At 39.9% G+C, this 16,680-nt stretch overlaps 1 protein-coding gene across 1 annotated transcript in view; it reads left to right on the top strand.

Annotated features, from left to right (window-relative positions):
- Positions 1-16,680, top strand: part of ABCC2 (ATP binding cassette subfamily C member 2) — a 41,512-nt gene that overhangs the window by 2,636 nt on the left and 22,196 nt on the right. Inside the window, exons 2-11 of the mRNA XM_081955149.1 lie at positions 919-1,092; positions 4,656-4,796; positions 5,772-5,906; positions 6,554-6,676; positions 6,945-7,000; positions 7,387-7,618; positions 7,831-8,009; positions 12,990-13,167; positions 14,183-14,437; positions 16,060-16,125. Of these exons, the coding sequence (XP_081811275.1) occupies positions 919-1,092; positions 4,656-4,796; positions 5,772-5,906; positions 6,554-6,676; positions 6,945-7,000; positions 7,387-7,618; positions 7,831-8,009; positions 12,990-13,167; positions 14,183-14,437; positions 16,060-16,125 (1,539 nt within the window). The remainder of the gene's footprint in view (positions 1-918; positions 1,093-4,655; positions 4,797-5,771; positions 5,907-6,553; positions 6,677-6,944; positions 7,001-7,386; positions 7,619-7,830; positions 8,010-12,989; positions 13,168-14,182; positions 14,438-16,059; positions 16,126-16,680) is intronic.

Below are 16,680 nucleotides of genomic sequence, written 5' to 3'. Positions count from 1 at the left end.
GTCAACCTTTTTATACCTACCGCCCACTTTTGTATCTCTATTAGTAGTAAAATTTTCTAACCGCCCACTGGTTCCACAGTAATGGTGATTTATAAAGTAGGGAAGTAACTTTACTTTATAAAATTTATAAAGCAGAGTTACAGCAAATCCTTACCACCCAATATGAAAGCTGGAACGCCCACTAATGGGCGGTAGGGACCAGGTTGACTACCACTGGTTTAGCTATTTGCATCGATAAGTACCGGTAGTTGTAAATCCTTGAGACATATCATATTGTTATTGACTTACTATATTTCATTTTCATTTCATCATTCATTTATTCGATTTATAAACCGCCTCCCTCTCCCTGAGGGGACTCGGGGCGGTGTACAGATAGAAATAAAATGCACTATAAACAACAGAAATACAAACCCCAGAAAAACAAATTAAACAGGTCTGTACAATGATCATAAAATTAGCTAATAATTAAAACCAATTAAAATACCCCAAAATTTAAAATTTAAAATACCGGCCAGGAGGGTCGGGGATTAGATTATGATTATGATTATGATTGGGCCAGGCCAGCTAATTGGAACAGGTGGGTCTTGAGTTTCTTACGGAAGGAGCGGAGATCAGCAATAATTCTAATATCGGGGGGGGAGGTCGTTCCAGAGGGTTGGGCCCATCACAGAGAAGGCCCTACTCCTGGGCACCGCCCGCCGACATTGCTTAGCGGATGGTACCCGGAGGAGTCCCTCTCTGTATCTGTATATGATCAGCAACATTTAAACTTCAGTAGTTGCTGTATTTATTGGCAGAGCAAAGACCTAATGAAACCTTGGGAAGAAGTGTAAGAGACAGACTTTTTATATATTAACAATCCATTTCAAAGTGAGCGTCCAGCGTATATTTCTTTTGTTTCTTTCTTGTTATCCTCAGAATTCCTCTTTCCTGGACAATGATGATGCCGACCTACCACTTTGCTTTGAACAGACCGTTCTTGTCTGGATCCCTCTGGGCTTCCTTTGGCTCTTTGGCCCATGGAAACTTCTTCCCATGTGCAAATCTAAACTGAAGAAATCATCATTCACCAAACTGTATCTCATGAAGCAGGTGGGAGAGAAAGTCCTTTCCCAGAGGTTGTCAAACTGTAGAAGGGTACTCGACTCAAAGAGTGCCATCATCCCCTTGAAATAGATAAGGTGTTAGAGATGTGAGAAAATTCCAAATGATCACTTAAACTGTTATATCTCTCCTTAACCTCATATTGTGTTCATATTACGCAGCATGAAATTATTGTTCTTGTTTTAAAATATGTCCATCTTCTATCTATATAGTTAATTGATGTCCTACCATATATGTGTGTGGGTGTATGTGAAATATAGATCTAAATGTAGCTAAAAAAAAGAGCAAGAAGAACAAGAAAAAATATCCAGATATGATAGAGTTGTTCTTAAATCAGTGTTCTTTGATTTGCTAATTAATGCTAAGTGTTTTTTCCAAAAGTACTAAAATGAATGTACTATTGAAATGTCTTGTTCTTATGGATGAACTTAACTTAGTTTTGTAACAATATTGATTGTTATGAAATACAGCTACTTACATATTTTTGAGTGTTTTTTAAAGAAAAAACCAGCAAAGGCTTAATTACATAGTGCATTAAGCAGTTGATTGCTTAGCTATGTCTGATGAAATTGCAAGAAAATAGCCAAAAGCAAAAGTTGCCTGGGATTTTTAAAAGTTGCTGCTCCTAATAACCAATGACATTTCTTGAAACTGAAGCCAAGGAACTGCCTTTCTGAGAATTGGCTGTATTACATTCATAATCAACTTCAGCATTATTAAGTGCATTTCAAAGGGCAATGTTACTTTGTGTGCAGTGGTGGGTTTCTATTCTTTTTACTACTGGTTTGCTTGTGGATGCGCATGCGCAAAAGCGTCTGGGTGGGTGGGCGGAGCCTCCCACTGCCGCTACTAGTGATTCGCCCGATCCAGGCCGAACCGGCAGCAACCCAGCTCTGTTTGTGTGGCTTTAGAAACATTTATTTGAGTAAAGCAACTCAAATCCTGGTCTTAAAAAGCTAAGTATGAATTCAACTAACTTCCCACATTATTATATTTGTTTTTTCCTAACATTTTTGGACCTTGTTTTAAAGAGGAAGTCTTTCAGCCTGATTTCCATCCAAAATTAATATTTAACTAAACAACCCTTGACTCCCTGGATCATCATTTCTAAGATAGCTTCCTTACCAAATTCCTCAATTCCTCTTCAACAATTACAGAGCTTTTAATGTAATGCCTTCATGGGAAAAGTTCTTAAAAATTCAGAGAGATACTCAAAGATATATCTGCTTTGAAAATAGCTGATATCGGAATGTATAGCATAGTCAAACATCAGGAACTGACCACAGGAAATGTTTTATGACATTTTATATTATTGCCAAATTTCAATTCCATGAGAATCACGTGTTCTGGATTTTGGATGCATTCTGTAAATTAGCAGATTTGAAGCATCTTGTTGCCCTATGGTGCACCATTTCTATAATTAAAGATTACATCCAGACAGACATGACTGTTTTAATAGTATATATATAGATAGATTAATTTAGCTAAGACAATATTGTAGAAGTTGACAAGCTTTACTTGAATGTCTACTAAACAGAAAGTTTCTGTTCTGCTCTGTTTTTACATTATTACATCTAGTTTGACAGCTAGTCTTCTTCCTTGTTGGAAGACCCTTCAGAGTCACTCATACCATAATCATCTCACTACTGCGATGTTCTTCCATGGAGCATCCCTTAAAAAACCATTCAGAGGCTTCTATTGCTCCATAAGGCAGCAGTGCGGGCAATGGTGTGACACCTCTATTTCACAATCTGCACCAGTTGCCACTATGCTTTTAGGTGTTATTCAAGGTTCTAGTCATCCCCTATAGAGCCTTACATGGCGTTGGCCAGGTTATTTGAGGACTGCCTATCTCTCATAGTTTCTGCCTGGCTGGTATGTGTCAGCAGAATTAGTGCAATTCAAATGCTTCTGCATCAAACATTGCCATCTTATTGGAATACAAGAAGTATACCTTCTCTGTTGTGGGAGTACCTATTCTCTGGTATGAGAATTTGTATGATTCTTACTCTGTTGGCGTTCCATAAAGCCTTGAAGACCTAGATCAGTGATGGCGAACCTATGGCACGTGTGCCACGGCTGGCACGCGGAGCCATTTGTCAGGGCACGCGAGGTGCTCGCCCTCCCAGAGGGCCTCCGGAGGCTCAGGGACCGTCCGGAGGCTTCCCTGAAGCCTTCGGAGCGCTTAAAACGACCCTCCGAGCAAACCAGAAGTGACTTCCTGTTTGCTCAGAGGGTGGTTTTAAGCGTTCCGAAGGCTTCAGAGACCATCCGGAGGCTTCCCTGATGCCTTCGGAGCGCTTAAAACGACCCTCCGAGCAACCCGGAAGTCACTGAAGCCTCCGGAGGGCCTCCAGGGGGGCGGGGGAGGCTCTTTTCGCCCTCCCCAGGCTCCTATAAAGCCTCTGGAGCCTGGGGAGAGCGAAAAAAGCATGTAAAAATGGGGGGGTCGCGCGTAGTGCGCGCATGCGCACTGGGGGGGTCGCGCATTGCATTATGGGTGCGGCACGCCCACACACGACCCCCCTGCACTCCCCCCACTTGTGGCACGCGAGCCAAAAAAGGTTCGCCATCGCTGACCTAGATGTCCCAGACCTTGGGTTAAGATAGATTAAGCCTCTTGATGGATGCATTTTTGTAGATCCCAGTTTGCTTTATTTTGTGTTGGGTTTTTATGTTTAATATATTGTGAGCTGCTCAGAGTCAATAAATAAGTACACATTTACACAGTTGCTGTATTAAGCTGTTTAAGTTTTATTTTAATTATGTTTGACTACCACCTTACCTAGGCTTTGTATTATTAGTTATAATTTATAGTTGAAACAAAACAGACTGGCTGACTAAAGCCTAAGTGACTGGTTTCATGCAATGTTAAGGCACAACCAGATAAAATCACATTGTAGCTTAGTTTGGTGTATAGACACACCACGTCTTATGTTAGTTTTCTCCAACCGGGTCTCATGTTCACCAGCATCTCTATATATTTAATAGATAAGACTGAGGATGTTAGTGAACTTACTCTCATGCATCTCCAACCTACATAGACTTTTACTCCAACCAAGTTGGAGTTTTTGTGGGAGCAATTAAAGAAAGTGTTATACAGATATGCTAATTAACTCTCCAGTAGTCAAGACACATTGAGATACTGCTGATAAGCCACTGGGTCATAATATACTTTTTGGATTGTACCAGATGTCCAGCTTCAGGCCCATTTAGCAGAAAATTTGGCTAATCTCAGAAAAGCTATGCAGCCTAGTTAGTATCTGATTTCCTGAACTACTATGAATTCTTTGTACTGTAGGTGAGACTACGAGGTTGTTTTTTTTTTAAATCTACAAACAGAAAGTTGCGAACCACTACTGTTTTGTTGTCAGCTACTGAAACATTGTCTTAACAAGAGTCACGCTCAATACATTGCAATCTTTACATTTTCCTTTATTTTGTGGTTTCTTCTCTTTGATGCTTTGTAAACTTTTTGAAAATTTGTCCCTTTGAAACCTAATGGGCAGCAATGAGTAGTAATTTGTGTCACTCTCTCTTCTTTTAATCAGGTGCTGACTTTGCTGCTCTTACTGATGGCATTAAGTGAAGTGGTTTTTACCATTGTTGAAGACTCAGGGAAGTACCCCGCCTTTAGTAATGGAAGACCTGCTGTCCAGTACACAAACCCTGTACTCTATTCCATCACTTGGGTGAGAGTCACTTCTTGCCATAGTTTTACTCTGTATCAGGACAAAAACATTCTTTATTTAGTTTTCTCTCCACGTTGCTGACTCCAGACTGATAAATTCATCACCAATCTATTTCTATTATTTTAGACTAGTACTCATTAAAAGTTTTGAGAGTGGATTTTCGTTAGGTCAATGTTCCCCACTCATGATGGAAGTATTGATTCAGCACATCTAATGGGGTGAGGTTACAGGAGCCTGCATTAGAGGAAAGGGCAGGAGAGAAAATTCAAAGACTTTTCCCCAAAGTATTGCATGTAAGAGTCTCAACCAGTTTGTTGGGTCTGGTCATTTTCTTTTATGTTGTTTAAGAAAAAGAGATCTCTGGTTTAAAACAGACATATCATGTTTCATTCAAGATGCTCCAAGATGCTACTTTTAGATAGCAATGGGTGGAAACGAATTAAGGAGATTACCAACCTAGAAATAAGGAGACATTTCCTGACAGAACAATTAATCAGTGGAATAGCTTGCCTTCGGTAATTGTGGATGTTGTGTCACTGGAGGTTTTAAAAAAGAGATTGGACAACCACTTGTCTGAAATGGTATGGAACTCCTGCTTGAGCAGGAGGTTGGGCTAGAAGACCTCCAAGTTCCCTTCCAATTCTGTTATTTTGTCATATTTTCATCAGTAGATAAAATAACACTTTTGGAGTTTGCCCTGAATATATTTAAAAGAAAACTGAGTAACGGGAACAAAGCTTTTTCCCCCATCGTGAACTTCATCAACTCTGCCCTTTGCTTAGCTTCTCTGCAATTTCTATTAAATGCAAGTACTACTGCAATGGAATATGTTTTGTTACCTAAGGAAGTTAATCTTCAAACTGCTCTACATTAATAAATTCTATGTCCTCCTGATAATTTTATGGGGCACTATTTACTTCTGAAGGACTTAAGACAATTTAGATTATAATCTCTCTGCTTTTCTCTACACTGCAGATACTTGTTTTGCTGATCCATGATAGCTGTCGTTTCACTGTGTGCAGAGATTCGGGGGTTCTTTTCCTTTTCTTCACATTTTCTTTAACTAGTGGTATATTTCAACTCCAGACACTTATCCGACAAGCAGTGCAGGTGAGAAGCTAAAGAGAGAGAAGGAGAAATGGGGTAATTAAAGCCTTTTGGTAGCAGTTTTTCCTTTGGCCATGTTTCCACTGCAAATAAACAAAATGACTACATTTAGTTTAACTAACCATCTATCAATTGTAGCTTCTCTCACCGCTCCCACTTAATGCTGCAGGAGCAGGGGTGGGATTCAGCTGTTTCGGACCGGTTCAGGCAAACCGGTAGCTCCCATGATCAGCTGGGAGCAAACCGGTTCCCTCCGATGATCAATTGGACCCATCCCCCCCATCCATGCACTTTACTTACCTATATTCTCTCAGCTGATTTGTGCGGCAGAGCGGATTGCCACACCTCAGCTCTGTTACTCCCCAGAAGTGACGTGAAAGGTACATTTTGTTAAAACTGAGCACAGTGCACGTCAGGCGTGGGAGTGGGCAGACTGCGCGCATGCAAAACACACAATCACTGAACTGGTTGTTAAACCGGCAGGATCCCACCACTGTACAGGGGTAGAGATTTAGGGAATATAATCTGTGTGAAAAGAAACCACACATAGGAAGGTTTTTCCAGGTTCTTTAGTTATCAGGGAACATCAAGGCAATTTTATTTTTTTGGCACTTCCATTCATAATTCGCATTTGCTTTCCTCTCTTGCAGGGCTCCATTACAGATGTACCACGTTTCAGCTTCTTCCTTGGGTCCTATGGACTTCAACTCCTCTTATTGTCTGTTTCAGTTATTTCTGACATTGCACCTGAAATGAAGGAAGCTGCAAAGAAAGTGAGAGTCATTAGTCAAATGTTTCCATTTGTAGAGTAGTTGTCAGGGTAGGGAATAGTCATGGGCATTCAAGAGAAGGATGCCTGCTTTCAGACAGCTTCCCAGGAATCTTTCCACCTACCAGTTCTACGGGAGCCTTAATTGCAGCTTGCAATAGCACCCACCTCATGCATTGTAGGATGGGAGTGATTTCAATTCTTGTTTGGAAGGTCATCATTTTGTTCCCTAAATGTTTAACCTTGAAAGTTCTGCCTCTCTTATTTCACAGAACCCAGAGATCACAGCCTCTTTCCTGAGTTCCATCACTTACCATTGGTATAACAGGTATGCATTCTACTTGGAAAAAGACAAGGGAGTGTCAACAACAATAGGCAATAGTGTTTATGTTTTAATCCGAGATGCCGGCAGTTCATGTCATTGCAATGTTACCTGTGGTTGCAGGGACAAAGGGGTGAATATGGATGTTTCCATTGATTGGCTATATTGTGATTACTGTGAAGAGCAAAGAACAGTACAACTTTTCTCAAACTTCCTAGCAGTTGTATGGTCATGGTGGGGATGTAAATACAGAACTTTAGCAAAATGGAAGTAGGGTATAGACTCTTATTATTGCTATTATCCTTTGTGCCTCACATTTCATTGCTAAAGCTGCCCAGAGTAAGCAGGATGCTTGGATTTCATACATTGATGGCATTTGCTATACCTTTCAGTATGGTGGTAAAGGGATATCGGACACCATTAGAGATTGAAGACCTCTGGGATTTGAGCGATTCGAAGAAGACGCAGCATGTTTTTTGCACATTTGAGAAGAGAATGAAAGCTGGGGTCAGAAAGGCTCAACGCAAACTAGAGATTTGGCATCGGAAGAGGAAACGGCGTTTGACAGGCACTGACCTCACAAATGGCTTGAGCAAGGCCCAGAGTCAAGATGCTTTAGTTCTGGTAAATATCACTACTTTGTGGGAAGTCTTATACTTTATTTCTGAAAAAATGGCAATGATGGAAATGGGAGAAATTTAGCACATGAAATTTCCCACTATCTGCTGTATCCTAGTGTTGGAGCACCTGGTGATAGTAAGATTCTTATCATAGGTGGTCTGACTGGAGGACTGAGATACGCAGATGCTTGATAACAAATTTTACTTTGAACTTAGGAAGAGAAGGAGAAAAAGCCCAAGAAAATGGCGATTGCTGGAGAACCGTCCAAAAATTACCATGCTAAAAACTGGTTAATTATTGCTTTGTTTCAAAGTTGTGCTGGAAAGCTTCTGAAATCTGTGGCACTGAAGTTGATACATGATTTTCTGGTGTTTGCGAATCCACAACTGCTGAAGTAAGTCCTTATTTTAAGTTTTTATTTTAAGCCTTACTGATCCGATGGATGAATGGAGACAACAAAAAAACAAAAACCCAAAACACTGGAATGACAGCTAACAAAATTTATGGTGTAGGATTGTGTCAAATTTTGCTCAAAATACTAGATAAAATTAGAAAATAAAAATGTTTTAAATATTTCCATAATTTTTGACACAAATCTTTTTGCTGTTGCTGCTTTGCAGGTTCCCATCTGGGTTGGTCACTAGAGGTGATCACACATTCTGGTTGAGAGAGAAGTTCTCTGAGGATGGGCTCCAGCATGAGTTTGAAAGCTTGGAAGGCTAAACCTCTGATCCCAGTGACTGATCCAGATAGGATCCTGCAACATTATCCTGGGACATGTATATTTGCCTTCATTCATGGTGCTGTTTTATTTCTATTGTCAAATTCACTAGACAGAGACTAAATGTTATTCTATACAATACAATACAATACAATAGCAGAGTTAGAAGGGACCTTGGAGGTCTTCTAGTCCAACCCCCTGCCTAGGCAGGAAACCCTATACCGTTTCAGACAAATGGCTATCCAACATCTTCTTAAAGACTTCCAGTGTTGGGGCATTCACAACTTCTGGAGGCAAGCTGTTCCACTGATTAATTGTTCTAACTGTCAGGAAGTTTCTCCTCAGTTCTAAGTTGCTTCTCTCCTTGATTAGTTTCCACCCATTGCTTCTTGTTCTACTCTCAGGTGCCTTGGAAAATAGTTTGACTCCCTCTTCTTTGTGTCAACCCCTGAGATATTGGAACACTGCTATCATGTCTCCCCTAGTCCTTCTTTCTCTTAAGCTAAACATACCCAGTTCCTGCAACCTTTCTTCATATGTTTTAGTCTCCAGTCCCCTAATCATCCGTGTTGCTCTTCTCTGCACTCTTTCTAGAGTCTCCACATCTTTTCTACATCGTGGTGACCAAAACTGAATACAGTATTCCAAGTGTGGTCTTACCAAGGCATTATAAAGTGGTATTAACACTTCACGTGATCTTGATTCTATCCCTCTGTTGATGCAGCCTAGAACTGTGTTGGCTTTTTTGGCAGCTGCTGCACATTGCTGGCTCATATCTAAATGGTTGTCCACTAGGACTCCAAGATCCCTTTCACAGTTACTACTGTTGAGCAAGGTACCACCTATACTGTACCTGTGCATTTCATTTTTGTTGCCTAAATGTAGAACCTTACTCTTTTCACCATTGAATTTCATTTTATTAGAGAGTGCCCAATGTTCAAGTTTGTCAAGATCCTTCTGTATCTTTAGCCACTCTTCTGGAGTGTTGGCTATTCCTGCCAGTTTGGTGTCATCTGCAAATTTGATGAGTTCCCCATTTATTCCCTCATCCAAATCATTGATGAAGATGTTGAAGAGTACTGGGCCCAAAACAGAGCCTTGGGGTATTCCACTGCATACCTTCCTCTATGTAGATGCAGTTCCATTGAGGACTACACGTTGAGTGCGGTTGGTCAGCCAGTTACGAATCCATCTAGTGGTGATACTGCCCAACCCACATTCTTCTACTTTATCTAGTAGTAAGTTATGGTCTACCTTATCAAATGCCTTATTGAAGTCCAAGTAAACTATATCGACGACATTCCTCTGGTCCACTAATTTTGTCACTTTGTCAAAGAATGCAATAAGATTAGTCTGGCATGATCTGTTTTTGACAAACCCATGTTGGCTTTTGGCTATTACTTTGTTTGCTTCTAGGTGTTCGCTAATTCGTTGCTTGATTATTTTTTCCAGAATCTTTCCTGGTATTCTGCAACATTTCTTCTGTTTTTTTCAATATTTTTGCTCTCTACATTTTGCTATCGTATGTAATATGCTGTCCAGCTCTTTCTAATACTATCCCAAGCCACCAAATTCAGATCCAAAGTTCTCTTTCCAGCTTTGAACTGTCATGGATGCATCATAATCATATCTTAAATTGTTCTGACAGTAGGTGGAAAGGAGGAGGCAATCAGTAACCCTTAAGTCTATTTTTCAATATCCTCAGAGGCCTCCCTTTGCTATGATTGCTGAAAACCTATTAACACAATTTCCCTTCCCTTGAGGTAGAGAACACATGAAAATAGATGTACTATAGGTATAAAAAGGAAATAAAACAAAACTTGATCCAGCAGTTAGCCTTTCCCACTGTATGTTATAGCTTTAATCCATGTTACAGTCTTTACCTCCCCCCCCAAATTAACTGCAGATTTCACTGATTAAAAGTGTCATTGTCAGTTATAGATCTTAAAATAAGCCTGCAAAATAAATATCTCATTCCAGATTTCTGCTTTAAAATTGTTAGGATAGTTTTATAAGTGACCATATCAAAGCATATATCATATCTATGACTAGGACCTGAAAATACGTTTGTCCCAGTTTAACAATGCAGCTGCAATCTCACTTAATTATTTGTAGGGTATTTTATAGGTAAGCAGCCTAAGATCACAGGGCTTCTTCTAGCGTCGTGACGACACGACGTGCAATCTTGGAGTTCCAGGATCGTAGTCGATACTTTTGTCACTGGACGGTCCTTTTGGACCTAAACCGTCCCGCAGAGACAGTGACAGGGAAGAGTACGTCCTGCTGATCTCAGGGACATCGCAAAGTCCCTGATTGATCCAGGAGAACCTCTTCTTGCCGGTGATAGAAGTGCAGCCACTGAAGCTGCTGAAGTTGGGACAGCTCCGGAATGGGAGGAAAACGGAAAGAGAAAGTGTGCCGTTTGATGAGGAAATTTTATTATTAGACAAGAGATTACCCGAAAAAATTAAAGTTAAATTAAATTTGAAAACAGAAGAAAGTAAGCGGCAAAATTAAGCTATGTTATACAGGGTGCTATCCTTGTTTTTTAAAATCTTTTTTCATGGATGGAACTTTTGCAAATATTTCCTATTTTTTAAATTGAATGGATTAGTTTTTCTTCTTCTACTTTTTATTTCTTTTTATATACCAATGGATTAAGAATGTTTTCCTTTATTTTTACAATGCTGGACTGGATGGTTTTTTTTCTCCATTTAAGAAGTTTTTTTTTCTTTTCTCTGTAAGTTTGGATTATAAAGAAGATATTAAAAGGAATACAAAGAGGTCTGTAACAATAGATGGAAAGGAAGTAACACTGCCACTTGGAGACTGGAAGCTGGAAATATTGTTTTTTTTCTTCTTTCCTTTGATCATTTGTTTTACACTTCAAGGTCTCTCAGCTTGTTTACTGTGAGTGATAATGGGAAGAGCACGGGTTGTTTATACAGGTGGTCTTCGGGTGCTCTTTCAACAGCTGGAGTGGAGAGAGGAGAGACCTTGACTTTGAAAGATTATAAATGAACTCGCTTCAAATCTAACAAAAAGCTTCGAATGTTATAATGGCAGTGTTTACAAATTGGAAAATGGCACAACAAGAAAAAGAACCTTAACATTGCAAATGATTATGTTTGGAATTCAAAAGATCTTAGCAGTAACAGAAAAAATTGAGAAGAGATTGGAGAATATAGAACGCAGCACAGTAAAATTTGATGGAAAAATTGAGGATGTTTATCAAATGGAAAAAGTGGAGGACAGAGTTCTAAAAATTGAAGGGAAAAATAATCAAAGAAACAAGAAAACTGTTGATATTGATAGTAAGTTGAGCCTGGCTGGAAATGAAAAGAGTGGAATATGGAAAGGGGAGATAGATGGACTGGAACTCTATCCCAGACTTCAAAGTACAGAAGAAGAAAAGAGAGAAAAATTGATGGAAGTAAGGAGAGAAACTTTATCAGAAGCACTAACTAAAGATAAGCTGATTGAAGAAGCAAATGGAGGGTTTCGAGTTTATATAAGAAATGAAATGAACAATAACTTGCGAAGAGAAGTCTATATCAGACTTACCAAGAAATTAATCAGAATGCTAATGCTACATATGGCAAAAGACATAAGACTGCACTATTACTGGAAAGACACAGGTTGATGTAATGAAAGCTGATAATAAACATTAAGTAAAATTTAGTTAAATTTAGAGTATTATGTATAAAATGAAGTGATAATGGTTATAGTTAAATAAATGATTGATAATGATAATAATGCATATATATGTATTGGTTTGTTAAGAGGAAATTCTATATAAATTGCAAATGGAGACTATGAAAGGAAGTTTAGAAATTAAACATAATCAATTTTTTATTTAGAACATGTTATAAAGATGCAATTTTATTGTAGGATGTTGGGAGGAGTTAATGGAATGCCATTATGTGGTTTTGCTTTAAATTGGAATATTTCATATAAAAGGATGTAAAAACAATTACAGTCAAATGAAGGCTGAGGTATGATGAAAGCAATGTATATAAATACTGCATACTTGATTTAAAAATATGTGATTCGTTATGAATTATAGGTGATGACGGTGGAAGGGATACAAGGAAGTTTTTGTAACCAACCGTCACACTTTCTACAATTTGCAATGAAAGATGGTTTTTTTGTTTTGTTTTTCACTGTTTTTGTTCATTAAAAAAAAACCTTAAATAAAAAAAATTACAGGGCTCCTTGTGACCCCTGCCAGTGTGACTCACTCGCCCACCGACCTGAGGGTATGGTCTCAGTCACTGTAAAAGTTTGGTCTACTTTATTACCCAAGACCATATTCCCAGAAGAAATTAATCTGGCTCCAATGTGATTCTCAGCATTAATAGCTTAATCTTTACACTATATTAGTTCATTTGCAAAGAGGTTCCTCTGAGCTTAATGAAGCTTATTTCTGAATTGCATAGTGTAGAACCACAGATGATGGAGTCTTGTGGGCCATTTAATCCCAAATATTCCTGGGTGCAGTTTTACGTGGAATATTCATTGCACAAACCTGATTGAGGACTCCATGAGAGACAAAGCTGGTATAGATAGAGTCAGCAGGAAGTATTCTTGATATATAGTCTCTAAAAGTCTATATGGCATTTGGGGTGATGTACAGGTTATCTTTTCTTATAGGATGATAATCAACTTTGTGTCTGATCCAAAGGCCTACCTTTGGCAGGGCTTTGTGTTCGCAGTGCTGCTCTTTGTGACTGCGTTGGTGCAGTCTCTCTGCCTACAGCAGTATTTCCAGCTCTGTTTTGAAGTTGGAATGAGTTTACGTACTTGCCTTGTGGCTGCCATCTACAAAAAGGTCAGTTAGCTCTTGAATTGGTGGTAGTGGGTGGTTTTCCTAATGCTGGTTAATCTGTGCTAATTTGATGCTTTCTTATAGGGTCTGTGCATAAAAGTTGGGTTTGTTAAGCATTGCTGTAGATCTGATGCTTCTGGATCTTTGTATTGATTTATCCATATCCGTATCCATATCCATACACACACACACACACACACACACTCATACAGACATACAGAACTTAAAATATATTAACCACTTAGCTTTCGTTAGCTTTTGCTAACATCGTCAGAGTGTAAAAAGAGGTGTGGGAGGGAGCTGGAGAGAATGCCATTAAAGCAACATCGGACAGCTCAGCGTCATTCCCTGGGGATGAGCAGCCCAAGCTGTGTTTGAAAGGGGAGGAAGGAACAGGAGCTAAGCCTCCATCGATTAACATGTCTGAAGTAAAAATGACAGAGCTAATTACAGGTGGGAGGCGGGTGGATGGGCCTATCACGCACGCAATGGCCAAATTGATCAATGATGTATAAAGGCAACTATCTCTTCAATGATAGTTTTTGCACTCTGATGATGTTAGCAGAGGCTAACGAAAGCAAAGTGGATAATATATTTTAAATTCCGGAGAGCGCGGTGTCTGTCTTTTCTTTTATCACTACACCTGGAACTCATATTTTTAGGTTAGTTCCCAATACATACATACATACATACATACATACATACATACATACATACATACATAATATCCTGGCACGCACGCACGCACGCACATACGCACACACACACACACACACACACTGTGTGTGTGTATGTGTGTGTTGCTCCTAACTAATATATTAAAATGGTCTTCCCCAACCTTGTAACCTTCAAATATTTTATGGTTCAATCTCTTCATTCCTAGCTCTCCTGGCCAGTGACTTGTTTGGTTAAGGAAAATTGGGGTTTTGATCAAAGCAATTTAAAGAGCATCAGGATGCAGATTAATGCATTTGAACAATATTCTGTTTCAAAACCTCAAAATCGATTCTGTTCGCAGGCACTTACAGTCTCCAATGTTACACGGAGAGAATCAACAGTGGGCGAGACAGTGAATCTGATGTCAGTAGATGCCCAGCGTTTCATGGATTTCACACTTTATATGCATCAGCTGTGGTCCTCTCCACTGCAGATTATTGTATCTCTTGTCTTTCTGTGGACTGAGCTGGGACCCTCAGTGCTTGCTGGGATTGCTGTGATGGTGCTACTTATCCCTTTAAATGCTGTGCTGGTGTATAAGTCCAGGAATATTCAAGTAAGTACATGTTTTCCCCCCCCCGATACTGTCATGATGGGTCCAGCATAATTGGAATTTGCTTGAAGGCCCACGTTTCACCAAGGGCCCATTTGAGAAATGCCTCTCGAGGAAGTTCTTCCTTTTTACCCTTGCACTTAGCTTAGTCAGCTTTCTGACTCAAAAAACAATGCTAGTCTGATGGAAGATCAGTAAATGAAGATGCTTACCTGTTCCTTGGCTTTCCATCTGGAGATAAGTAGCTGGTTACACAGAAGGAAAATAAATAAATAAATAGCGAATCTGGCAGCCCATGCTGATAAGAGGAGAAGCAGGGACGTGCGGTCAGGTGAGGCAGGGGAGGCAGAGCCTCACCGTTCCCATCATGAAAAAAAAAGGGAAAAGGGAAAAGGCGCTGAGGAGCCTCGGGGAATGGGAATGCACAAGCCGCGGTCCATGTTGACTCAGGAAGGCAGGGAATGGGACCACGTTGGCAGGACAGAGGGGGGTGCAGGAGGCTCCTCTACCCTCAGCCTCCTTCCTGCACATGTGGTCCCATTCTCCGCCTTCTGTCGGGCTCTGATGCCGGAGCTCATGTTCCAGGGCGAATGCACATGCGCTAGCGGCTCCCTTCCTCGCACTGAGCAATGGCAGGTTTACGGGAAGTTGCTCGCGAAAGCAGAAAGTGCGACGGGCTTTTCAGACCGTCAGCTACCGTTTCCCTGCCAGCTCGCTAGCGAAAGGACCCTGGAAACCGAGTTGTGGCTGGCACCTTGTTAAGAATTCTCTGCCTTCCTGATGACGTCACCAGCCTCACCAGCCATAAACCTCACCGCACGTCACTGAGGAGAAGAGTTATTTATTTATTTATTTAACAAGTTTATACAGTGACAACTCATATATAGGTAACTTTGGATGGCTTACAACATTGAAAAAAATCTGCCATATAAGAAAAACCCATAACCCCACCCACCCCCACCTCCATCCTCCAGGGCAGCAACTTATTCAACCTCTTAATCAGGTCTATCTCCATTCATTGTCCCCATTTTATCTGGGGTGGTTTAATATGGATTTTGCTCTGAGCAGAAGAGTTAACTCACTGTTCTGGATGGTCTCTTCCATTTCAGGGATTCTAGACCAAATGTGGCCTGCACTTTCATTTTTATTACCTCATGATAATAAAACAATTTTTACTTGATAATCCTCAACGCTATTATTAGCATCATTTTCACCCAGGATACACCCGTTTTCACCATTGCTACAACATGCTCAGTAGGACAAAACTGCAGTCCCTCATTTTCCTTTCAGAAACAGCAGATAACTGTTGATTATCTAAGACGTTGGTTCTTAAACTGGTGGTAATGTGAGTCTACTCTGGGGGTAATGGGGCATTTGTAGTTGCTTGTTTGTAAGTGAAGGATTTTGTTTGGGACTGCTGCTGCTGAGATGCTTGAGTAAATAACAGAGTCTGGGTGGTTTTGTTTATTTATTGATTTGAGAGGACTGATTGGCTCAAAGCATTTCAGAATTGTTAGTCTAAGGCAAAACAAAACCAATCAACCAGTTAAGGTGTACTCATAAACATCTAATATTTTATATGTTTCTGTTCTCAGCTCTGATATGTACTTCATTTACTCTATCAGGTGAAAAATATGGAGCACAAGGATGAACGCATGAAAATCATGAATGAAATTCTTAATGGCATCAAGGTGAGCAATAAATAAGCTGATTGCCAACAGTGGGGCTTTATTGCTATACCTTGCATTGGTCAGACTAGGGTTTAAAGTAGAATTCTTTTTCCTGTTAGGATACATATTTCCTCTCTTGTACTCTGGTCTATAAACATCACTGGATAGGGCCAAAGGCAAACGTGGAGAGAGACAAAGAAAAAAAAAGCCTGAAGCTATAGTAAGCCAAAGTTGTAGATTTTTCCAGTCATAGTATAAATCAGAATGAACAACCCTTGAAGGGATCAGAGGGGCTTTTCTTTGTATATTTGGGTGAGGTGATCTGAGGCTGTAGTGGGTGGGGTGGGAATTTTAGGATTGGGTTATTGAGAAATTTGAAAATATTCAAAATCTGTTTCAAGGACTAAACAACTCATTGTGTGTGTTCTGTCTAAAATAGCAGAAAACTGCACTACTAATTTGCATTAGAGTACTTAAGGATGTCTTAAGATTTGTGAACTGTATGTCTCAGTTTAACTAGACAAGTTATATGGCAGCTGTGATATACCTGAAGTCCCTCTTAGATGCCATCCGGAA

Source organism: Natrix helvetica, assembly GCF_964273705.1.
Source record: "Natrix helvetica genome assembly, chromosome: 5".
Lineage (NCBI taxonomy): Eukaryota > Metazoa > Chordata > Lepidosauria > Squamata > Natricidae > Natrix > Natrix helvetica.
The sequence above is the reverse complement of the archived record's forward strand: the minus strand, read 5'-3'. Positions and strand labels throughout refer to the sequence as shown.